Here is a 27189-nt window from a genome sequence, read left to right as displayed (position 1 = left end):
AACTTCACAACATTGGAAACGCTTCTTTGTCTGCTAAGGTCCATTGAACTGAGTACATGGCTGCCACCAGGGCTTTGATAATGACCATGACTTGGATCAGCTTAGAGAACTGGATAAAGTGTGGCAGATCATGGTGCCACTAGTCCCACACGAGGAGTATAAAGCGAGTTGGTGCCAAGACTGCATAGACAAAGCATGAGGCAGATTGTAGTGGCATTGCAGGGCAGCCATTGACCAGAGATGAGAGACATAGAACAATGGTTGCATAATCAGATTATTAAGAAAGACATCTAAGGAACCACTACATATGCAGCTCCACACAAGAAGATTTGCCTGCCCATGTGTAATGGTCAGATCACTGCACAGAAGTGCAGTGTCAAGAGTCCTCTTGCACTGCATGATAGCACAACACTTGATTCCGTTTGCTCTACATCCTAGCTGTGCAATCTTGTAGTAGCACTACCTGAAAAGGATTTAAATTACCAGCCTCCTCTGGATCATTGTACCACTAATTTTGGTTGTTCACTCTGGGGCTGCTGGAAGAAAGGTGATGAGGGTTTAAACAGGAAGTTGTAAGAAGCATAGAGGATATCAGGATCATTTTGTGTAAATGTGTGTGTGTGTGTGTTTGAATGTTGCTGCATCATTTTCACTGATGCAACAAACCAATCAAATGGATTGCAATTACCATAACTTCAAGGACTAGTCTTTCCTTGATTGTGTTCTGTGTGCTGTGCCTGCTTGTTCATGTGGTTTCCTCTGGTGTGGAAGTTGTTAGGCCATTGCATTTACAATAGGAGAAACTTTATATTTCTTTTAGAAAGCTGTTCACTGGGGGACATTTCTTTTATCACCATCATCTGCATTCTGGTTCTGGACCGTGTTAAGGACTGTGTGTGTTAGTGTTTACCATTAAGTGCATATCGTCTTCTGGGGCTCACTATATCTTTGTTATTGCCGTCGGGGTTTATTTGGGTGGGTTCTACATAACACGTTATTTGATTTATTTATTTTTTCAATTATCATATTTACCAGAAGTTTAATAATACATCTGTAATAAATCAGATGAGTATGACACAAATTATGTCTCTTGTTTAAGGTTTGTATTACAAGGCTAAAAATTTAAAATGCCTTTATTTTCTATTGTGCATCTTAAAATATTGTTAGCTGTACTGCAAAGAGACAGTTTTTCAAATTGCGTTGAAGAGCTAAGTTTTTACAGAAACTGTGTCATGAAACAAGTAAGGGGGCACAAATTGTTTTAATTGTTTAATACTTTTTAATAGTGGGACAACCTGTGTTGCTGATGTTGGTGTGGAGGCATGCAAGTTTTAGCTTTTGGTAGTGTTAATTGATGATTGCCAGTTGGCATCTGCACAATAGTCAGCAGGCACCAGAAGAGTGTAAAAGGGTGCATAACACAGAGTGGATTAGTGCAGAAAGGAGATCAAAAAGAAAAAAACGAAAGCAATTGCTAGTTTGGGAGAAGTAAACCGAAGAGGACAAGCTGGGTAGTGCCATAGTACTGATGCATTTTTGGGGAGCAGGATGGAGGATCTGGAGGAGTTCTGAGAGATGTTTGTGCTCTCATCAGCTGTTGAAGCTCAAAGGTGGTACTAGCGAGAGGATGAGAGATGCCACAGGAGCAGGTAGAAGGATGGAGTCCCAATTTAGCAGCATCCGAGACATGGCACAGTGCCCTTGGAGTTGCAATGATCAATGGAGATGTTAGTTCTGGTTTGCAGATACCAGTTAAAGTGGTGGATTTGATGGATATGGCAGGCTGCGTCCATGGGACGCCCATGAGTCTTGACAAGGATGGAGGAAGAGAAAAAAGGAACATTTGTAATTTTACTTTTTCTATTATGATTTTAACATATTTATTTTATTTGAATTTTAAATACCATAGTACACTTTATTGGTTTTTTGATGTCATGATTTTATAGATTTATTTATTTAATTTTATTTTTTAATTGCACTGTTTGCACATTTATGAATGCACTTTAATTTGAATAAACTTACTACATTTAACAAGTGCATCTCATGCTTGTTTGCTCCTTCACTCTGGTACATTCTCAGTTCTGACTGTATATGTTCTTGGAAGAAGGCAGCGCTAATGTTGCGGAGCACATGGGGCATTAACCACTTATACTACCATAACTCCCTGCTTAATTATATAATTGGTTGTATTAATTGATACAATCTTTGTTATTGCTGTCAAAAGTTGTGAACCTCTTCTTATTTTCAATATTATTATTTTAACTGTTGGTAATATTCTGTAACGAAGTAGCAATTAAGATTTAAGACACAGGCAGGAGCAGGCCATGGGTGAGAAATTCAGGGTAATTGGATTGATTTTGCAGTGCTACTGTATATGAATATGTGGTAAAGTGAGGTTCACAAGCCAGATGAGATGGGTGTCTTTACCTGTTGGTCGACGTCTCTCTGGGCTACAAGATCCAAACAGGATAAGCCGGAGAGGCATCTGTTTTAAAGGAAGTTACCAGGACTTGTGGTTCTAAATGAGTTTCCTGCACTGTGTTCTTTTTAACCTTGTTTTTAATGGATTTTCTATTTTTTTGGATTTTAGCCTCTACAGACACTTTCTTTTATTGGGTTATTTATTTTTTTAGAACTCTGTACTGTTGTATATGATTGTTTAATGATGCTTTTGTCCATTGCTTTATGTTTGGGTGTTGATTGCTATGGTCTGCGTCTTTTGAGACGTATGACGGCCGGAGGGAGGGGTGTGGTTTAGAGGCACGCGGTATGGAGAGTTGGTTAAACAAGGTTAACAATAAACAGCATTTGAAACGTTATTCTGAGTGTGTCGCTTCTTCAATCTAGAAAACACTACATGTACTTCACTTTAGGATACTGTTTTGTTTGTTTGTTTTTAATAAAAGCACTGAACACTCATCCCTTTGCTTGGTTTGTTAGTCTTCATCAGCTCAGCACATCCCAGTCATGACTATCGACAGTGTTGGGTTCAAAAGGCTTACAAAATGGAAGAGGGAGCATAGAGCCGACGAGCACCATCTCAGAATAATGTTTAATATTAATATTTACTGTATGGGGGTCTGTTTTGTCTTGGTAGAGTAATATATTGCTCTATTTTCCCCTATTGTATTATTAATAAGTAGCCTTTGTCAGAATGCCTAATCTCATAGACTTACCACTGTTTATAAGTGATTATAGTATATAACTTATCCCCACCTTCCCTTCTATATCTATAACCTCAGGCAATTAGATGTAGTAAAAAGACAAGCAGGAGTTAAGTTACACATAAAATAATGTATTATTGATAATAATCATAAATAATAACAATATGCAAAGTACATTTGAATATTTGCAACCATACAACCTGATTAAATGGTGATGTGTTGTTTCAGGCGGCACACAGACTTGTAGTTTTTTAAAATGTCTCTAATTAAGGCATCATTGGTGCTCAGCTTTCTTCAGAACAGGCCATATGCCTGTTCCAATATGGCTGCTAAGCTGTGGTCTCCATTGTGTTGTCTTCATGATCAGAGGTTAGTAAGATAGATACTTCTTCATCATATGTTGGTTAGTAAGAGAGAGAGAATGTGGTTGAGCAAGCAGATTTATAGATTCTCTGTCCAACCCCAATAGCCAATAGAACATCATGGCACTTAAAAGCTTCTGATCCAAGCCAATTCCAAACAGCCATACTTCAGACCAATGGGGGAATACAACATCTTAAAACCTGCCACACCCCAAGACCATGTGTTATAGTAACCTGGCTTCCTTGCAGGGGTTGAAAGACTTTAGCATAGAAACACTCGCCAAACTGGTTTAAAGCACACCCCCCAACTCTGTCATAAAATTCAAAGAAACTCAGTTGTAAAAGGGGGGGCAAACACAAATGCCTCCCACCAAAATAACAGTAAATTACATTGCTTTGCCTAAATTACAAATAAAGACATACAAAATATTTATCAAGTTATATGCAAAATCTCACATCACAACAGGGTCATCTGTTAATCATTAGAAAAACTCAGTAATGCTTTTTTTCTTTATGGTTTCACATTATTCAAAATCTATTATACTATGATAATTCAGTTGTGTTTGCAATTTATTTTGTATTATGATCACACCATTCATCTGTCCATGCTTAATTTTGTGGTTCCTGGTGTCCTAGATTGTACATCTTATGACTTACTCTAGTCAAAATGGTTTCTTCTTGTGAGATAAATAAATGTTACCTTTCACCACTCTACAATTTTACAGAAATGTAAGCAACATGATCAAAGCTTTTAGTTAATATTTTAGTAGTTCACGCCTTAAATTTAGGTACATTTTTATTTCTTCATATGCAGATATTCCTGATTTCCTCTGATACTTGCTACTTTCCGTAAGTAGCACATTACTGATATAGGGATTTGTGTTTTTTTTTTTTTTGTGTTTCTTTTTTGCCAGTGATGGGATGACCACATTTCAGAAGGAAATAGTGCCAGAAGATGATTATGAGGGAAGCACTGATGATGAAAATACAGAAAACAATGATTGTTCCCAACCCACCACATCAGCCAGAGGTAAGATAAAAGCTCTTTGTCCTTTCAAGGAGAAATTATGGCCAGATATCTGTGCAAGGGTGGACCACAGCTGAGCCAAACCAGAATTAATTATTTCCTTATGAAAAAGCTGCTCGTTACTACACAAAATTACAAACAGGATTTGACTGAAGGGCTTCTGGGATAAACTCCAAAGTCTTTTTCTTTTTGTGGCCTAGAAATACAAAAGTAATTATTGTAAATAAAGTTTTAGATTATTACTTTTCTAATTGAGTCTGCAATGAGTCTGCAACGAGTGGTGACAACAGATGCTGGATTATATTGTGTATTTTCATTATACTATTTGTTTAAATAGATTAAAGCACTATTTCATTAAAATAATCTGTAGTCAGACAGTTGTTTCAGGTAAAAGTTATAAGTTTTAAACAAAATTAAAACTTTACATTTTTAAAGGATCCCATATACACAACAATTATATGCAGTTACATAAATTGAGTTTCCCTTTAAAAACCTGATTACTGTTGTGACCACTAGGGGATGTTTCAGACCCCAAGACCCCAGACACATTCACTCAGACTCTTACTCCAGGAAGCACTTTAAGGACAGGTGGGACCACTCTGGCACAGGGGAATTGCCTCCCGATAGGCTCTGTAGGTGCTGCCAAGTGGAGCTAACAGCCCATCCCTATGGAAAAACAACTCATGTGCCACTCTGCGGGCAGTGCTGGTTAACCCATTCAGCCTCATAGGTGTGGAATGGGAGGTGGAACAGGACAGGACAGGACAAGACAAAAACTTTTATTCTGCTTGAATTCAGGCACTTCCAGGCAGGTGGAGCAAGTGCATTGAGAAGGGAGGAAACTACATTAACAAATGACACTATCAGTTATGCTCTTGCCTGAAGAAGGGGCCTGAGTTGCCTCGAAAGTTTGCATATTGTAATCTTTTTAGTTAGCCAATAAAAGGTGTCATTCTGCTTGACTTTTCACTACATTCGTAATGGCTAACACGGTACAACACCCTAGTACTATAATAATGTATACTTACTAGCTGTCACCAGTGGCCCCGCCCAAATAATAGTGAAACAGGACAAACGTCAATTAAAAAAATGTAATTTGTATTGATAACAATGTATATTGATAGGTTTCCAATCTGAGGGCCTCTTGATAGACAATATTTTTGGTGGTGTTATCAGGGGAGAGGACATAAAGGTTTCTTGGGGAACTAACTCGGGAGAAAGCAACGTAAATCTGATCATTCGAGAAGCATGGTGAGCTAAGGTGAACCCCTGCCGACTTGAGCGTCTATGCCTGGGCCTTGTTAATTGACATTGCAAAGGAAATCTTCACTGGGAACTGTAATTCTCTTGAATGGAAAGGGCATGTCTGTTGCGATTAGAGGAATGTGAGGGATTAAAACCCTCTCGCCTGTGGCAAATCCAGTGATGATTATCACCTCTATGATCTGAAGCTGACAGAGCTAGAGACGGTTATCATTGCAAAGTTTGGGTGGGCTTCTCAAAAGGATAATCGGTGCTCCTACTTTGAGTGCTAAGTTGTGGAGTGGCATGCCAGGAGGATTAATGGAATTTAAAAATTCTGTAGAATAATGAACTGAATCGTAACGGTATTTATTAATGTGTAAATCCGAGACAGTGTGTCAGATAATTTGAGCACCAATCGATTAACTTTACCTCTCTCTCTTCATGCTTATAAATCACTGCTGCAAGCAAACTATGATACTTAGCACGATGAGAGAAGTCGCAAAATCAACTGGAATATTCAAGCAAATTCCGTTAAGTAGTGCTCTCATGAAAAGTGAATAGACATACACACAGACAGACATTGGATTTTATTTATATAGAGATATATGTATTGTAATAAACAAAAAGAACTTCCATAAAGGAAAGAGAGTTGGGCACCGTCCCCATATAATGCCCACAGGACAAAAGAAAAACGAGAGTCAAAAATGAGGATCAAATACTTTTACAGCAGATGACAATGAGTATTTACAAACAATGGCTTTTTATACATGGACAAAATGGTGGATGGAAGGGAGTTGGCAGGAAATTACGTCGAAACGGGCAGACAGATACGTAGTCATCAAAAGTGACCGGAAGTGATGTAGTAGTGGAAGTGACATCATCTTCTGGAGACTGGAAGTGTCGTCATTGGTCAGAGCCAGAAGCAACGTCATCAGATGATGCCGGAAGTGACGTTTTGGCGGCTGTCTTAGAACCCGGAAGTAAGGGATGGATATAGTTTTTCTTCTTTTGGTCTGAAGAAAGAGAGAGAGAGAGGCAACCCTTCGTCTTGCGATATTTCACTCACCTCCAGGCTTGTTGACTGCCCCCTAATCGCATGTGTGTATGAACGTTCATACTTTCAACATACCTTCTGAAGCTCCCTCTGCTTGTCTTGATCTCGATGGGGTGACTATCAGATTCGTCTGAGAAAATACTTTTTTCACGTTCACTTGATAATATAGCAATGGTGTTTAAGGTGTGTGTTAGAGTAAACAGTCTATCTGGTATTTTACTTTCTTGAAGATATTCACAAAAACCACAAATCACCTCTCTTTCATTTAGATGAAATTTTTGTGCGAATTTTCTAATCTCTCCAAATGTAATTTACCATTTCTGTTTTTTCTGGACAGTAATATGGGTCTAACACTTTAGCACAGTCAGGCAAATCAGCCACTGTTCCTCCTAGCAATCTTTTTTTCTAAGGAATTCTTCAAAGTTTTATAAAAATTGCCTGGATTTAAAGGACAGCTCTGTTTGTTTTAGCCAGTTTTGTGGAGTTCAACACCTCTGAATATGTTCCATACTTTGGAGAGACTACTGTAGTATGGACCAGTATTTCCAATTCTTCCTTGAAATACTTACATTGTGCTTCTTATGTTCTTGTCAGCAGTATGTAAGTTGATATTTATTCTTGCAAGTCTAAACTCAAATCATTGAGTTATTGAAGACCATTACACATCAATCCCAAATCTAGTGTAAAATCATGTGGTCTGATTTTATTCAGCAAACCCTCATAAATACAGCACTCTGTTTTGCTTCTTGTAGTATCTTTCTGTACATGCTGAAAGTGATGAACTAGTGCTGGATAATCTTACCACACTGCATTAACTGAACGGAGGTTTGATGATACCCAGCAAGTATTCAAGATTCTTCCAATTTTCAGGATTTGCAATTGTAATGAAGCAGCCTACTCATGTAATTCCCTTGCATTCTTTGGAGAAGATGGTAGATCACATGAAGTTTGTCCTTAAAATTCTTAAGCCTGCTTACCCCAGCCACACTATTCACTGCATCACCTACAAACAATGTACTCCAACTACAACTCCAGATGATGGTTAGCACAATGCCATAAAATAATACCTGGAAATAAATCTTGCAGCAACTTCCTAGCACCACTACACATACCAAAATATCACTGCAACACCATCACAAGTTACAGACAACAAGTGATCTTTTAAATAATCCAGTGACATTCCAAGGTGTTCTAGATGACTGATGATAGATAAAGCTCAGTTAAATTGAGGAAAACATTCACTGGAGCTGAATGTTTCAGAAGGACCACATGAACATAAACAATTAAAGTACTTTTACTGCTGACAGTAGTAGATTCATCTATAATTAGAGAAAGTTTATTTTTACAATTCATAATTTGATTGATTAAAGTGTTCCTCATTTTATTTCCAATATGGTTTATTACATTGATGCAGGCATTGGTAGAGTGAAGTATATGTCCCATATCTATACCATGAACTTCCTGAATTTTTAATTCATCTTCAAAGTTATTAAATGTTTGATACTTTTTGGCTACTTTATAAGCAGTTTGAAAACCTTTACCCATAATATCTTTATCACAAGACAGAGTTTTCAAGCATATGTTTTCCAAAGCTTAATTTTTAGCTTCTAACTTGATTTTTTGTGCTATTTTGTGGGCTGCGCTTTTCTTGTGGTCATAATAATCACATAATCAGAGACATTAGTTGCTGTTTTTGAGATTCACCAAAGATAATGATTTTACCACTGGAATACTCTGTGGAAATTTTCACTTCCATTGGTTTAGCTGACCCTTGACTTTCAACATCTCTGCACACTTTTCAACTTAACATTTTATCCTTTGTGTAAATCCACTCATTTCTCTGGAAGAAATAATTTTTCTGAGTTGCTATCCAGCAATCAGGGCCTATCATTACCAGAATTATGTTCCACTTTATCTACACTACCAGTACTGGCAATGTTGCTTTCAATTTCTTTATTTTTTGCAGGATCAGATGATGATTGGCCATATTCATATTTTCTCTTGTGGCTCACTGGCACGAAATAAATACTTATTTTATTCATCTCAGAAAATTGATACATTACTTTGTGATTAAAAACAACTTGTGTAGGTGCACTAAGCTAGTAACTGTTACAAAGCGGAAATGAAAGTGAAAATATTTCCGAGGAAGAAATGAACCGAAAATGCCAACGTAAAGGAAAAATAACAGAAAATACATTTAGAATATTTCCCTTCGACCATTGATTGGAATCAATCTATATCAGGGGTCGGCAAACTTTTCTGGTGGCTGGCTGAATTTTTCAATAGTGACTCATATTGCGGACCACATAAAGTCAAGGTGTGCCTATATAGGTTCATAGGTTGCAGGGTGCATCATGTGTTTTTCTGGAAAGAGGTATACAAGTAAGGGCTGCTCAGAGCACCATGGTGGGCAATGGGGATGCTAAGATGAGGGGATTGGGAATAAAAAGAGGGGCACCAACTGGAACAGGTGCACTTTTTCTTTAAGCAGCATTGGTTGTTGAAGTGCTGGGGGCTCAGTTGCGTGTTTCAGTGACAGCGAACTTGTTGGCTGGGCAGGCTTTGGAGCTGGTAGCTCTGGAATAGTGATGCTGAGGCTTCAGCAGACCAACGCAACAGAAGCAGGAGGCTGACCAAACAAATCACCCAACAAACACGTCTCCCATGCCAATAACAATAGGAGGATTGTAAATAGTGATTTGTTTATTTATTGTGTTCATTTGGATGTTTGTTAAAAGGAGAATAAAACTTTTATTTCTGAAACAAACAATAGTATGGTTCTGTTTCCTACGGTCCAGGAAAGGATATTACAATATCATCAGAGATGCTGGACGTCCCAACAATTAATTGCAAAAAAATATTGGTTGATCGACTACCGAAAAGCCTTTCTCATTTTAGTCTCATTTTATCACATTTGTAAACCGCGCAACTTATGCTGATTGGTGCACAGAGCCAGAGTGACACCTGAAGTTCCACATTCAGGGTTACAGCTGCCCATTAAATTTATTGCCATGCACAAACCCATTATGGAAGTAACCCCAGAGGAAGACAGGAATAGTTCAATCAATCAGTTTTTATTCAGTCACAGATGAGTATGTGGATTAATGCTTTGCAAAGCAGAAGAGCAAAGTTTTCCAGTTTCAAGTGTCTTTTAAATATTCATTTTCTTCCCTCCCCCTTACTTATGAAACAACATCTAAGCATTTCATCAATTCAGCCGTTTCTTTTTTGCGTACGTGTTAAGGAGAGCCCCAAGGAAGGAAAGGTCATCTTTCCTGTGTCTAACAGACACGTTCCTAAAAAAAAAAAAAAAAAAAAAAAAAAAGGAAGTTTCCCAAGTTCAGCTTACTTCACCTTATCTTATGACAGACGCCTGTATGAATAACCTGCCGTTATAATAAAAACAGCTTTTAATCCTTAGTAGTTTGCAAGCAGTTAAATTTTCTTTCACACCGTTTTCTTTCAAATTGTACACAGAAGACAAAAGGAAGCCATCAGATTGTCCTATTCGTATGGTAAAAACCGGGTTAATTGAATTAAATTTTGGATTTCACTGCATAACAACTTACTAAGCGTCCCCCTGCCAAATGCATCAGAATATTGCTTAGAGAACCTCATGAGATCCCAATAGTGCTATACTTCTACAAGTAGCCCGTGGGCCAGGCCACAGTTTGCCAACCTCTGATTTCTATCAACGATGGAGGATATTTCGAAAACTGTAGGGAACCAATAGTACCAACCTAAACGAAAAATAGCAATGTAACAAAGTAATTCATGGAAAAGTGGCATCTAGTGCTATATTTATTTATAATTTTATTTATTATTACTATTGTACAAACAAAAAAATTGTACTGTTTACCATTGTGCACCATTAGAAAAAAAGCACTGTGTATGTATGTATTGTGAAAAGATCAGACTCTACACACTCATAAAGGTCTGGGGCAGCCACCCATGTATTGTCCCTGGCTGCAATGGGTTTGAAAAGTTGACAGAAGTGTCTTTGATAGAGTCCAAAAGTGAAGTGATTGAGGTTTGAGAAGATGGCAGTTTTAAATGGAAAGACCGGAAGTGATGTAGGGGAACCGGAAGTGGCCTTCTTCTGACATCATCCTAGGTGCTGGAACAGGAAATGACATCATCCTATGTCCCAGAGCCGGAAGTGATGTCATCCTAGGCACCAGAACCAGAAGTGGCGTCATCCTAGGCATCAGAACCGAAACTGGCATCTTCAGTCAGACAGGTTTTCCCACGGCAGGTCTGTAGAGATAACAGCCTGGCGTGGAATTTCCTTCGCTTAGCCCATACAACGTCTTCCTACTTGCACGCACGTGACAGTATGTGTGTGTGTGTGTGTGTGTGTGTTTTTGGGTGTGTGTGTGTGTGTATATATATATATATATATATATATATATATATATATATATATATATATATATATACTGTGTGTGTGTGTGTGTGTATATATATATATATATATATATATATATATATATATATATATACACACACACAGTGCATCCGGAAAGTATTCACAGTGCATCACTTTTTCCACATTTTGTTATGTTACAGCCTTATTCCAAAATGGATTAAATTCATTTTTTTCCTCAGAATTCTACACACAACACCCCATAATGACAACGTGAAAAAAGTTTACTTGAGGTTTTATTAATTAAAATTTATTAAAAATAAAAAAATTGAGAAACCACATTTACATAAGTATTCACAGCCTTTGCTCAATACTTTGTCGATGCACCTTTGGCAGCAATTACAGCCTCACGTCTTTTTGAATATGATGCCACAAGCTTGGCACCCCTATCCTTGGCCAGTTTCGCCCATTCCTCTTTGCAGCACCTCTCAAGCTCCATCAAGTTGGATGGGAAGTGTCGGTGCACAGCCATTTTAAGATCTCTCCAGAGATGTTCAATCAGATTCAAGTCTGAGCTCTGGCTGGGCCACTCAAGGACATTAACAGAGTTGTCCTGAAGCCACTCCTTTGATATCTTGGCTGTGTGCTTAGGGTCGTTGTCCTGCTGAAAGATGAACCGTCGCCCCAGTCTGAGGTCAAGAGCGCTCTGGAGCAGATTTTCATCCAGGATGCCTCTGTACATTGCTGCAGTCATCTTTCCCTTTATCCTGACTAGTCTCCCATTCCCTGCCGCTGAAAAACATCCCCACAGCATGATGCTGTCACCACCATGCTTCACTGTAGGGATGGTATTGGCCTGGTGATGAGCGGTACCTGGTTTCCTCCAAACGTAACGCTTGCCATTCACACCAATGAGTTCAATCTTTGTCTCATCAGACCAGAGAATTTTCTTTCTCATGGTCTGAGAGTCCTTCAGGTGCCTTTTGGCAAACTCCAGGCAGGCTGCCATGTGCCTTTTACTAAGGAGTGGCTTTCGTCTGGCCACTCTACCATACAGGCCTGATTGGTGGATTGCTGCAGAGATGGTTGTCCTTCTGGAAGGTTCCCTTCTCTCCACAGAGGACCTCTGGAGCTCTGACCGAGTGACCATCGGGTTCTTGGTCACCTCCCTGACTAAGGCCCTTCTCCCCCGATTGCTCAGTTTAGATGGCCGGCCAGCTCTAGGAAGAGTCCTGGTGGTTTCGAACTTCTTCCACTTATGGATGATGGAGGCCACTGTGCTCATTGGGACCTTCAAAGAAACAGAATTTTTTCTGTAACCTTCCCCAGATTTGTGCCTTGAGACAATCCTGTCTCGGAGGTCTACAGACAATTCCCTTGACTTCATGCTTGGTTTGTGCTCTGACATGAACTGTCAACTGTGGGACCTTATATAGACAGGTGTGTGCCTTTCCAAATCATGTCCAATCAACTGAATTTACCACAGGTGGACTCCAATTCAGCTGCAGAAACATCTCAAGGATGATCAGGGGAAACAGGATGCACCTCAGCTCAATTTTGAGGTTCATGGCAAAGGCTGTGAATACTTATGTACATGTGCTTTCTCAATTTTTTTTTTTATTTTTTAATAAATTTGCAAAAATCTCAAGTAAACTTTTTTCACGTTTTCATTATGGGGTGTTGTGTGTAGAATTCTGAGGAAAAAAATAATTTAATCCATTTTGGAATAAGGCTGCAACATAACAAAATGTGGAAAAAGTGATGCGCTGTGAATACTTTCCGGATGCACTGTATACTGTATATAAGTTTTTTAATAAGCATGAAAATGTTTTAAAAATCTAGAAAAACAAACAATTGTGATTCAAATGAAATACTGTAAAATTGTCTAAGAACTTTACCTCAGCCAATAAAAAGACAAGTATAAGTAAAGTTTTTTTTACAACATGTGCCTAGGCCAGAAGATCTTAAACTGACCTCCTGCAGATTGGCAGTGGCTGCAGGATTTTGTTTCAGTTAGGTTTTTAATTAAATATTAATTAGATGTCAGTTCTTGCTAGAAAAGGAACATTTAAATTTATTAGTGATTGCTTTCCACAACTCTGTATCTCCTATCTCAGATATTGTTGTGGAAAGATTAGTTGTCTGTGAACTTCACCAAGTTTCTTATTGTAGTAATATTCTTTAGTAGACACATGCTTATTTGGTCTCTTTAAGTTCACATTCATTAAGATTTAGAGCACATAATTGCTTCTTTTTTCTTTTACTAAATATTAACTACAGACAATAGTTTAACTAATTGTGGAGCAGTTAACAATGGACCATGTATATCCTAGTGTCTCTAATAAAGTATCAGTTTTATTATTAAAGTTAGAAAGAGCAAGACGAACAATGGCCCAAGTGATAAAAGTGTTTTCCATTCACAAAATATTTTATCAGTTTTCTCAGAAAAGTTAAATATTAAACAAATAGAAATTTCTGATGCACCAAAATTAGAGCACAAACTAGCCACATACAGTCACTGAACATGTTTTATTAACTACTTCAATTCGCTTCTGATGAAAAATGCGGACTCAACAAAACCATGCCACCACTACACCCATCCAGGAAATGATTTTGAGACCTCCTTCATGTAATTCTAAAACTTTCATAGACCTCTTTCCAACTATTAACATTTACTATCATATCTTAATAACCTAAAAGTATTCTTTAGTGGCATAACCATCCAGTACAATTATTTTACATTGGAGATGCAAGCATAACCTTGAAGATGAAATAATTGAATGTTAAATAAATATGCTAATTGTGACTTTAAATATACAAAATATCAAAAGCATTACATTTTTCCACTTTATTGACATGAAGCTTGCTTCTTTTTTGGTATATTATCCTCAGCGACAGACATTTGTGACACTATTATTTCAAAGGTAGTTTTCATTTTCCTTTTTTTAGTCTTTATTTTTAACTTTTTATGACATATTTATGTGCAGCAGTGCTTCAGGTTGGTTTCAAATAAATTTCAAAAAGAGCTGCCAAATGTACAGTAACTTTACAAGCACATTTTGCAGACATGGGAAAATCTGCAGTGCAGAGTCCATCCAAGCAAAACCAATGTGTAGGTTCAAGCCCACAATTCCTGAGCTGTAAGGCAGCAGACCTAACCACTGTATCACCGTTTGACTCACAGTATAAGCAAATTAGAACAAAGTACTTAAAAATGTTTTTTTTTTATTTTAAAAGAATCTTATTCCACATGGACAATATAGCTGTTACTGGAGCATCGCAATTTTCTAACTATGTGAAGTTTCCATGGACTTAGTGGGAGATTTTTTTTTTCTTTTTCCCTTTGATACTCCAGTTTGGTTCCCACTGGTGACTCCAAATTGGCCAAGAGTATGTACTTGAGTGTGTCCTGTGGTGAAGTACATTAAATGAAAATTTTGGTTGAAGCTTAAAACATTTATTTACAAAAAATGTTAGAAAGTATAAAATCATTTTATATGTTTGTAAATGCTGTTGTGGGTGTTTTTATGTTCTATTCATTTATTATGGGCACAATTACCATCATTGAGTAAAATGAGAAATTTTCCATGTTCTTGATAGATGCAAAATTTATATTTAAGAACTGGATGGATTATTGAATTAAAGTTTCTTCACTTTACGTCTCCACTGTACATGCTACTGTAAAGAATCCTTAAGTAAGTGGCTCTTTAGATACAACTAATTTTGTTTCTTTATATGACCTTCTATAGTAAACAGGTGCTGTTCTCAATGCTGGTTGGATACCTCTGGATTTTCATTGTTGTTATCAAGCCAACCTTAAATAATAACATATTAGAGTTTGGCATTCAATATATTTATAACAAAATGCTACTTCTTTTACTGATCAGACTCAGGATAGTTTTATGTTTTAGAAATTTCCTTATATATATCATTGGTACGGTATGATGCACACATTTATCAGAAAATCTGTATGAGAGGGACCAGTACCAGTTATGACGTAGTGCTGTCCTAAACAAATATTGGCAAGTTGTTTGGGAACAGCAAAGCCCATGATCACAAGACTCTGCAGTGTGTTTTGAGGACCACTGAGATGACCACAGGGATCTCCTCTATCCAGGACATCTTTGAGACATGCTGTCTGCGTAGAGTCTATGCCATTGCAAAAGATATTTCTCAACTGTCACGTGAGTTGTTTGACCACTTGCTGTCAAGTAGAAGATACAGCAGCCAGGTCCTCAGGCTGTCACCCAATACCACATCCCTATAACTTTGTCCCAATTATGTACTGTCACTTTGTACTCTGCACTTTAATATGGATATTGAGCATTGTTCCAGCTTTATAGTCCTGTATCTTTTATCTTGTTGTATTGTTGCTCTGGTTTTGGTAATGTTATGGTGTATGTTAATTGCGTGTTGTTTTGCCTGTGCACCGGGGACTTTAAGGAATTTAAGTTTCATTCAGTTATATACTATGTATGTGAATGAATGACAATAAAATTGAGTTGAGTTGAGCTGAAATGGTGTACTACAATATTAGAAATTTAATCCTGTCTCAAGGCAAACTAAAGGTAAATCATTTAATGCATAAAGTTCTAAAAAAAGTGAGTATTATGTCAGCGTACTGACACAGATGTCTAGAAAGAAAAGAATCAGAGCAAATGAAATGAGAATGAAATGATCATAATTACCCTTAGACGTGTAGGCCTTTCATTAAGAAAAATTGCAAAAAAATGCAATGTATGGTGTCCTACACAATCCAAAGGTAATTGGAAACTGTGATAGAAAGAGATCTGACAAACTCAAAGTCACAACCCAACCATTAAGGCAAGTTTCTAAGGGTCAGCAGCTTACATGATAGGCACTTCACAGCACAACAGTTTCAAGAACAGCTTAACAATGGTGGTAAAAAAAAAAACAAGTCTAAGCTCTACTGTGAAAAGGAGACTTTGTGGTACAGGTTTGACACAGTGAATGTCAGTAAGAAAGCCATTCCTTAAAGGACAAAATAGGGCATTGAAAACCTCCTCATTATAACTTTATTATTGCTGGTTCACATTGCAAAACACATTGAAATCTAGTACTTTGTGTTCACTGCTTCTAAGTTATTCTGAAACCTCTGTACTCCAAATGGTATACAAATGATGTCTCAATTGCAAAGTTTTATGTGAGCATGCTAGTGTTCCCTGCTGGGTAGCATGTCAAAGGAGAAGAGGGCCTGGGAGGAGAAGGGGAGATAACAAGTCTCATTCATTTTATTTAATGCCCAGATAACTACTCTGAAGTTTCCCTCTTATCAGGGACTGCCATCTGAAACAACTTATTATTTTAGGCAAAAACAACTTAAAAGGAATCTTTTTCCTCTTTTATCAAGGAGTAAATATTCTAAAATAAAAATATCCAATGACAACATAGATAAATCACTACATTTCCAAAGCAGGAATGTTAAAAGTCTTAAAAAAATCTTAGCATACTGATATCAAAAATAGACTTCTGGGCTGACAGAAGTTTGCATTGGCCAGATATTTCACTCTGCTTTAGAGTATGACAGAAGACTAAAGGAGATGTAACATGGATTCATAAAGCAATTCCATTTTTAGCTACTGATACAATTTCTGTTTTTTAGGGATATTCATTATAGTGGTTGGGACAGTGAATAAAACTATTAATCTTGGCTAACATACACACCAAATTAGAACAATAAAATCTTTAAAATTTAATTTTTATTTTTAAACTCGAGTATGAACACTCATAAACTCATAGTGACAAATAACTTGCTACCCTCATTCAAACTTTCCTATTATCATTTTTTTTCTAACCAGTTACAGAGGTTACAGTTTTAAATACTGTTCCAACTTGCAACTGTGAACTCAGCCATTCACTAATCTCAGATAAAAATGTTACATTTATTTTCACTCACTTTCTTTGGTTAAATCAGTTTTTCTCTAAGAGAAAACTTTAAAAACATTTAAAGCATACTTAAAGATAAAATAATTTCTTATAATTCATGCAAAAATGAATTGTAAGCTCAAAGCTTCAAAATCAATTACAAATTTCTCTGAAATTCATAATAAATATTCAAATCTCCCTCCACAGAATTATATACAAAAGACTAATGTTGCAAACAGAATTCAACTTGTTGGACAAAATTAAAGCAGAGAAACTAATCTTTAAGTTAATACATTATTATTTAAATTGGGAATAGACAAGTAAGATTTTAGTCCAGCAGTTACATAACAATGATGTTTCAAGTGCAATAGTAGAAATTAGTAATATAAATATAATTAAATTCAATGAACCTAAACAGTAATATATTTCAAGCACAAATTAAAATGTTATATACTGTACATCCATATTCAGACTTTTACCAATGACCTTTTTTGATAAGTCTGAAATGGCATGAATCTTTTGGAGACTGAATATGCTAGAGGTATTACTAGCACAATTTCTTTGAAAGAAAAATAAATTATGTGCTTTTTGTGTTATTTTCCTTCCTGTTTTTACATAAGTCCATTTTAATGTAGGTTGGATGAAAAAGGAATAGAAAAGGGCCTTCTGTTTAAAATTTTGCTATATTAAGGTAGATGCAAATTCATCAATGAATGTTCAGTATCTCATGTTCTTCTGCAACTATTCAGAAAGGGATGAAACTGTACCATTCCAGTGGCACTTGTGTTTTACATAATTAAGACCTTTGACATGCTGCTCTTGAAATATATGGATTTTCTTGTGGTAGACCACCTGGACACATTGCAGTTTGCCTATTGGACAACGATTAGAGTGGAGGATGCAATTATTTATCTGCTCCACAAAACTAATTATCATATGGATAAAGCTAGCAGCACTGTGAGGATTGTTTTTTGATTTCTCCACTGCCTTAAGTATCATCCAGCCACCCCTAGTAAGCTCAAAGATATGCAGGAGGATGAGCCTTTGGTGTCCTTGAAAACAGACTGTCTGACAGACTGCAGTTTGTGAGACTCGAGGACTGTGTCTCTGATATGCATGCGATCAACACTGGAGCACCAGAAAGAACAGTCCTATCTACGTATAGTCTTTTCTCAGACTATACGTATAACGCCAAGTTGTATTACTTGCAGAAACTCTGAGAAGATTCTGCACTTATGAGTACAGGAGTCAGATTTAGAAATTTGTTTCTTGGTGCAGACAGAATTATCTGGAATTTAACATCAGCAAACCCAAGAAACTAGTTATTGGTGTTCCGTACATCAGAGTACCTCTGACCCCAGCCACTATTCATGGAGTGGATGTAGAGACGGAATACACTCCAACAAGTATTTGGTGTCCACATCAAGGACAGACTACACTGGTAACGTAACACAGAAGAACCATATAAGAAAGGGCGGAGCAGGCTGTTTTTTCTTAGGAGACTGTGTTACTTTAATGTTTGTAGTGACATCCTTCACATATTCAACAACTCTGTGATGGCCAGTGCAATTTTCTGTGATGTGGTGTGCTAGGCTGGTAACATCACTTCAAGAGAGGCCCACCAAATCAACAAACTAATTAAATGGGCAGGCTCAGTTACGGGATGCACTTTCAACCATCTGGAGGTAGTAGTGAAAATAAAACTAAAAGCCATTATGAACGATGATGTCCATCCTCTCTGTGACACACTGGGATTGAGTACTTTCAGCCAACAAATTATTCAGCAGAAGTATTTTAAGAAATGCTTCTGGGGCTCCATTACATCAATAACAATATGCCTGCAGAACACCTCATTGTGACTGTAACTGCCAAAAGAGAATTTTTTTTTCTTTTTCAATTTCTTTATTTTTTTATTCATTCTGGTGTGCATTCAGACCTAAGTGTGTGTATAAATATCTATTTATTTATTTAATGTCCTTCTAGAAAAAGTGTAATTTCCCCTTGGCACAAGTAAATCTGTCTGTCTGTCTAGAATCCAATGTTTTAAAACCCACTATCATAGAAGACATACTGTACATCAAGTCTGAGATGCATACAATCATCTTTTCCTACTATTAGGGATGTAATACAGTGTGGTTCAAGCCCCTGCATTTTTAACCTTATTGGCACAAGTGCCCTTTCCTCCTGTTAGGACCTACAGTAATTAATTTATTCTTAAAACACCTGCATTTCCTATTCATTGTAAGAAACAGAGATAAGCCAAGAAGAAATGTATGATAAATATTAAGGATGATTATTGTCACTGATGTGCCTATTTGATTTGGTTTTGATTTTATCTTTATTTAATTAGCATATACTGATATATTTGCAGTGTAGACTTTTTTAGAGATTAGTTAACCATGCATTGAAAACATTAATATAATGTGACAAATTTCAGTAACACTCTGTTTGAAGAGTGTCTACATAATGTTTTCATAACATATGCATAAGCATGGAATGACATTCAAGAATCAATACTTGATTAGTAACAAACCATGTAGATGGCACACAGGATGGACGGGCATTCCGACAAGGAGTTGGGAAGATTCCTCACCGGGATAGGAGGCCCCGAATGGACAGAAAGGCATCTCATCCGAGAGAGGGAAGGAAGTCGCACCCGGATAAGTCTGCATTTTCAGTATCATGCACCATAATGCAGAGTACAGGCAAGATTGGAAAAAAACAATGTTCAAATGACAACTCATGTTCAAACGGCATAGCGTTTTTTCCATCTTGCCTGTACTCCGCTCTGTCTGCATTTTCAGTATCATGCACCATAAGGCAGAGTACAGGCAAGATTTGGCATAGCGATTTCATATAATGACGTGCATGCGCGAGAGAGGCAGAGACGGATTCAATCTCATTCAAGTGGTTACTGGAATATAAAACACTTTTGCAAAGGTATAACGAAGCAAGTGTGCTTTTATTCAAGAATTAAACTGAATAACAAAAAATTCAAGTGACAACAAGATACGAAGAAGACATGATGCTCCTATCAATTATGGAGAATCCACTGCATCCACTAAATAGTATCATCTCCAGACAGAAGAGCAGCTTCAGCGACAGACTGCTGTCACTGTCCTGCTCCACTGACAGATTGAGGCGATCGTTCCTTCCCCAAACTATGCGACTCTTCAATTCCACCCGTGGGGGTAAACGTTAACATTTAACATTATACAAAGTTATTGTCTGTTTTTTCACCTGCATTATTATCATTCTTTAATTTAATATTATTTATTGTATCAGTATGCTGCTGCTGGAGTATGTGAATTTCCACTTGGGATTAATGAAGTATCTATCTATCTATCTATCTATCTATCTATCTATCTATCTATCTATCTATCTATCTATCTATCTATCTATCTATCTATCTATCTATCTATCTATCTATCTATCTATCTATCTATCTATCTATCTATCTATCTATCTATCTATCTAATTCACCAGCGTTTGTGTGTCTGGTTATACCCCTTCCACTATATCTTTTCCAGGTTGCAAAACTTTACACCAGCTGTTACAGACTGAAATCAAAGACGTCTTCTTTTTGGGTAAACACACAGTCAGCATGGCACTGTCAGATCTAAACACTAGCGTGGCAAATTGCTTGTGTACTGAAGTGACTTCAGCTGCAGATGGAAGTCCCATTTTACTTATGGTGCCAAGCAGAGTTGTGTCCTGCCTTTGTCCAGTCTGATAGCGGTCACGGGACATTGTCTCTTTGATTGCCAGTACAACAAACAGTTCTGAGCAGGCATCAGCCACAATATTGCTCTTGTGAAAAGAATGGAGATAAATGCCATCAACTCAAAGAGGCATGAGGCAAGTTTGTTGTACCACGTGAACGTCACTGAGAGAATAAAACTGAATAATAAAAAAAAGCAAACACTAACTTTTACAAGTAGCCAAAATTTCCACCGGGTGTTACAGACTTAAATCAAATGTACTGTATGTTTTTATTATATTGTAGAGATAATAATAATAATAGCAGCTCACTTCTCAAAACACAAAGTGTCTGGTCTCGAACCCGGGACCTTCTGGTTATAAGGCAGCAGTTCTTACCTCTGCACCATTCAAGAATACGTGTAAATTCCCTGTTAATTGACATTTGAGCCTGAGTTTTTAACTCATTGACAGCCACATGTAAATTGAATGCTTTTTTTTTTTCTTTGGTTATATTCTTGAATAAAAGCGCACGTTTATTTGATATTTGGACTAAAGTCTTCACACATTATACACTTCTCGTCATTATTAGTATAACATGGAAAACGTTTCTGCTTTAGGTATGTGTTCAGCAGTTCTCGCATTTCCTTTCATCATACACTTACCCAGATCTTTGTAGACATGGAACACACATTAAATGTATGTATTCCAAATAACAATATGCTGTATTATTTATCCTGTACAACTCCAGGCACATCACACGCAGATAAGGGGCCTTGGCTTGAGCTGGGAGAACTTTCTGTCCGCGAGCTGAGCTCTGTCAAGGCGGGGGATGGGACAGTAGGCTGCTTTTTGCTTGTGCTGATCGACGCATTTACAAAACAAAAGAAGCTGATGGTAGAGGTGTGAAGGGACTTACTGTGTGCCAGGATTCTGAGTTTTTTTTGTAGGCTTCAGGAATTGTAGTGTTAAGCCACTGCCTAACTTAAAGGTCTGTGTATATCACTGCCAGTCTGAACTTAGAAATCTTTCAATACGTGAAAGATTTTCAACATTGGGACGTTAGAGTTTTGTGTATTGATAATACATTTGCATCCTTAATTTGAATATTTACAGCATATCACAAATGTACTCATCACCAAGCCATTTTTTTCTATTACATAATAGTCAGATTTAAAAAAAAAATACCTAGTAGGCTGCCATAGCCTTCCTTCACTATTGGTGATAGAAGCGATGCTACATGTATGTTGCAATAATGAAGATATATGCAGTTTTTCTACAGTATATCACTCTCTTTCAAAATATCTACCATTAGATGATCTGAAGCAGCATTGGAAACATAATCTTTCAATCACAGAATAAAAAATTGGCCATTGACAATATGCATTCATCACTTATCTCTGCAAAACATGATTTAATTTAACAAAAAATAATACACTGCAAACACTTAGCTTGAATCTTGTTGTCTAAAATATACCTGGCCCAAGATACCAATTATGAGTGAAGTCAGGTTCATTTCTGGACTGTCTAATACTCAAGCCATGCTGGAAAGAAATCTTTGCCTACTCATCAACCATCTTAAGATTCACTATGACATACTGTATATACCACTTATAGAAGTATTCAGAATAACTAGAGAGGAAAGCACTGTTTAATGAAGAATTTGTTGTGATATTTTATACTACTTTGCTCACTTGCTGCCTCAGCTGGTCATGTCTTGCCTTTTCTTGTCTTATCCTATTTTATCCTTTCCTGTTGTATCTGTTGATCCGTTTTGAGTAGAGAGCTGCTGTTATTGTTAATATTATACAATAAAAACATACATTTGATTTACGTCTGTAACAACCGCTGTAAATTTATAGTGCTTGTCAAAGTTAGCGTTCACGCTCGCCCTGATCTGACACTGCTGTTTTCAAATAAAGACGAGCTATAACAGAGGTGAACTCAGATCAGAGAAAACAGAGGCCCTCCCCGCAAGAAATGTCGATTCACATAAAAGAACAACGCAGCTGCACCAGGCGTAAAGGCAAAAGTCCGGCGTCATCCTGCCAATCACCTGTCCTTCAAAGAAACAGCATGGCTTACAGAGCTCGCCAACGTTACACCGTCCAGATCTAAACACTAGCGTGGTGTATGTGCCCAAAAAAAGTCTAACTGCACTCTCGTACCATTGCTCGCGTACTAAAGTGTCAGCAGGTATTTTTCGTGGCATTACACGTGTAATTTGTGAGCGTGCACTTGATGATCAAACAGAGGAAGCTCTACACTTCACTTGTGACTTTATGCTATAGAAGATAAGTAAATAAATCAACTCGCATGTTATTTATTTGGATCAAATAAAGACGCGCTATAGCTATTTATCTATCCCCTTAGCTGTTTTATATATATTACTAGCAAAATACCCGCGCTTCGCAGCAGAGAAGTAGTGTGTTGAAGAGGTTATGTAAACATATATATATACATATACATATATACACATATCTACATGTACACATATATACATATACATATATATACATATATATACACATCCACATATATATACATATATATATACACATAACATATATATACACATACATATACACATACATACACACACACATATATACATATATATACATATACACATACATACATAGTGCGTTGTAACACGGGCTGTGATTGTTACATGGGAGGGAGACGACAAATCACAGCTTCCCGCTTTCTAATCGGGCCTGTGATTGGTGCTTTGACTGATGCCCAGATCCCACAGTATCTCCCCTTAGGAGAGGCGTTAGGCAAGTGTAATTGAATAGCGGTGCTGCAAGTTTAGCTTTACACCTGTTTTTAAGGCTTATTGACTGAAAGGGGCTTTCATGAAAAAAGTTAGGGCTTTGCTACAGGATACACCCTCCACAAGTTAAGGAAGTAAAAATAAAGGTATATATTTCTGTTTTATTTAAACCTTTTAAGTTTGTATGCGGGCAGCATGGTGGCGCAGTGAAAGGTGCCAGTTAGGAGACCTGGGTTCGCTTCCCTGCGTGGAGTTTGAATGTTCTCCCCGTGTCTGTCTGGGTTTCCTCCGGGTACTCCGGTTTCCTCCCACAGTCCAAAGACATGCAGGTTAGGTGCTTTGGCGATTCTAAATTGTCCCTGGTGTGTGGGTGTGTGCGCCCTGCGGTGGGCTGGCACCTTGCCCGGGGTTTGTTTCCTGCCTTGTGCCCTGTGTTGGCAGGGATTGGCTCCTGTATTTAGGATATAGCGGGTTGGATAATGGATGGATGGACATTTGTATGCATAGCCCCATTTGCCCGTTTTCTTTTTTTTTCTTTCTTCAGTAATATTTCAGCAAACCCGGAGCTTGTCAGTTCAAATCCTGGTACTGACACCACTGTGTGGCCCTGAGGAAGTCACTTCACCTGCCTGTGCTGCATAAAACAAAAGTAATGTAACAAATTGTACCTCAGATGTTGCAAGTTGCTGGAATAAAGGCATAAGTCAAATAGATAAATATGTATTATACACATAGGAACTATTAATTTATTTTCAGTTAAGTCATCTGCAGAAAACCTTTATAAATGAGGGTTTCTCCTTTTTAGATAGTGCAAACTGTTTCTTCTTCATTGAGGTTTTCTCTTGGAGAGCTTTTTTCATTTCATTGAAAATTAAAGCAGCAGCTGCCAAAATATGTATCTTTCTTATTAATTTTTCAACATTGTGTAAAATAACTTTATAAAGTAACATAAAAGGTTTACAGTAATCCCTCGCTATATCGCGCTTCGCCTTTCGCGGTTTCACTCTATCGCGGATTTTATATGTAAGCATATTTAAATATATATTGCGGATTTTTTGCTGGTTCGCGGATTTCTGCGGACAATGGGTCTTTTAATTTCTGGTACACGCTTCCTCAGTTGGTTTGCCCAGTTGATTTCATACAAGGGACGCTATTGGCAGATGGCTGAGAAGCTACCCAACTTAATTTTCTCTCTATCTCTCTTGCACTGACATTCTCTGATCCTGACTAGGGGGATTGAGCAGGGTGGCTGTTCGCACACCTAACGATATGGACGCTCGTCTAAAAATGCTGAAAGATTATCTTCACGTTGCTCCCTTCTGTGCAGCTGCTTCGTGAAGCGACATGCTGCAGGGTGCTTTGCATACTTAAAAGCACGCAGGGCACGTATTGATTTTTGCTTATTTGTTTTTCTCTGTCTCTCTCTCTCTTTGTCTGCTCCTGACGGAGGGGGTGTGAGCTGCTGCCTTCAACAGCTTTGTGCCGCGGTGCTTCGCATACTTAAAAGCCAAACAGCCCTATTGATTTGTTTGCTTTCTTCTCTCTATCTGTCTGACATTATCTGCTCCTGACGCGCACTCCTTTGAAGAGGAAGATATGTTTGCATTCTTTTAATTGTGAAACAGAACTGTCATCTCTGTCTTGTCATGGAGCAGAGTTTAAACTTTTGAAATAGAGACAAATGTTTGTTTGCAGTGTTTGAGTAAAGTTCCTGTCTCTCTACAACTTTCCGTGTTTCTGTGCAAATCTGTGACCCAAGCATGACAATATAAAAATAACCATATAAACATATGGTTTCTACTTCGCGGATTTTCACCTTTCGCGGGGGGGTTCTGGAACGCAACCCCTGCGATGGAGGAGGGATTACTGTAAATACTGGTTATCCTTTTACACTAAAATATTGCTAAAGAGATACAAAAAAAGTAAAAAGCATATGTTGTTTTTCTTTAAGGAGATTAAATATTACTGAAGAAAGAAAGGAAAAAAAAAAAAAACTAAAACAGCCAAATGGGGCTATGCATACGAACTTAAAAGGTTTAAATAAAACAGAAATATATACCTTTATTTTTACTTCCTTAACTTGTGGAGGGTGTATCCTGTAGCAAAGCCCTAACTTTTTTTGTGAAAGCCCGTTTCAGTCAATAAGTCTTAAAAACAGGTGTAAAGATATTGACAATAAGCTACGCAAACCCACCAAGACATGGACTCGTTTAAATTAAGGCGCTGCGCTACCTTCTTCCAGATCGGCCCCAAGGCGTTCATATTTTTCCCAAAGCAGTTCTGGTCTCCATCGGCATCTGTAGCTGAGTCGAAAAACACCATCCCATACTATTAGTTAACGATTAACACATTTCTATATGTATTGTAAGCATACAATACAACTGATAATATGTTGCGCTTATTTATCTGGTGTACCGACATTTTTGCGCGTTTAACGGCTGAAATCCAACGTGGTTTGTGCCCTTCAGACTGCATTTACCTTTTTAATAAAAGGCGAGCTTTTAAGCCTGAGAAATCACCCTGTAAATGCACACGTTTAATTGCACATGTTAATATGTATGCTTACACAGTATTAAAACACACTCAACAATTAACGTCATTTACCTTCGTTCCCGTGTTTGAGTCGTGCTGTAAATTCTTACTGTGAAATATAATTGACAAATAATTTGGTGAATGAACTTGTGAAGAAGGTGGAGCTGGAGTATTACGTCACTTCATTAACAAAAATGCCGTGATGTGCGGAAGGGCGGGGGGAGTGTGGGGGTTGACAGAGAATGTTTTCTTCAGCGCTCTTTGGGGCTCTTCCTTGTTTTCAGTTCACGTGATTACATAGGAGGCGTGATGACGCGATACGCGACTCCGCCTCCTCCATTACAGTATATGGACAAAAAAGAGGTTCCAGTTATGACCATTACGTGTAGAATTTCGAAATGAAACCTGCCTAACTTTTGTAAGTAAGCTGTAAGGAATGAGCCTGCCAAATTTCAGCCTTCCATCTACACGGGAAGTTGGAGAATTAGTGATGAGTGAGTGAGTGAGGGCTTTGCCTTTTATTAGTATAGATATAATAACAGTTATAAAGACACTTGTTCATGTTAATTGCAGTCTCAATTGTTAAAAATAATATTTTAAAAGGAGCATCCCACATGAAAATACAACGATCTGACTGACTGACAGTGCATACCACTTTATATGGTTAAAAATAAAAAAAAAAATAACACTTTCTTTCCAGCAGGGAATCGAACTCGGGTCTCTAAGGTGCTACAGGCCTGCTGCGAACTGATTGGCTGAGCAGTCCGTGTCAACTATCCGCGACTCAGTATGTATCGTGATCGTGATTTAGAGAGAATAAAAGTGAAAAAAAACGGAAACTTTTACAAGTCCTATATATGTACACCGTTTGTTACAGACGCAAACCAAGTGTATGTGTGTACTGTATAATATTGACAATAAGAGCAGCTCATTACTGAAAACAGCAAATATAGGAGGAAGTCGGGATCGAACCAGGGACTCTTGATTACACCGGGGATGTTTGACTACAAGTCAGCAAATCTTATCTTATCTTATCTTATCTCTATATTATATAGTTTATGCCTACATTTTGTCATTT

The 27189-nt window shown here is 37.6% G+C and overlaps 1 protein-coding gene across 1 annotated transcript in view; it reads left to right on the top strand.

The window, feature by feature from the left end:
• xrcc4 (X-ray repair complementing defective repair in Chinese hamster cells 4) overlaps positions 1 to 27189 on the top strand; it is a 457198-nt gene that overhangs the window by 197121 nt on the left and 232888 nt on the right. Inside the window, exon 6 of the mRNA XM_051929627.1 lies at positions 4441 to 4556. Within this exon, the coding sequence (XP_051785587.1) occupies positions 4441 to 4556 (116 nt within the window). The remainder of the gene's footprint in view (positions 1 to 4440; positions 4557 to 27189) is intronic.

The sequence above is a fragment of the Erpetoichthys calabaricus genome, chromosome 7 (assembly GCF_900747795.2).
Source record: "Erpetoichthys calabaricus chromosome 7, fErpCal1.3, whole genome shotgun sequence".
NCBI lineage: Eukaryota > Metazoa > Chordata > Cladistia > Polypteriformes > Polypteridae > Erpetoichthys > Erpetoichthys calabaricus.
The sequence above is the reverse complement of the archived record's forward strand: the minus strand, read 5'-3'. Positions and strand labels throughout refer to the sequence as shown.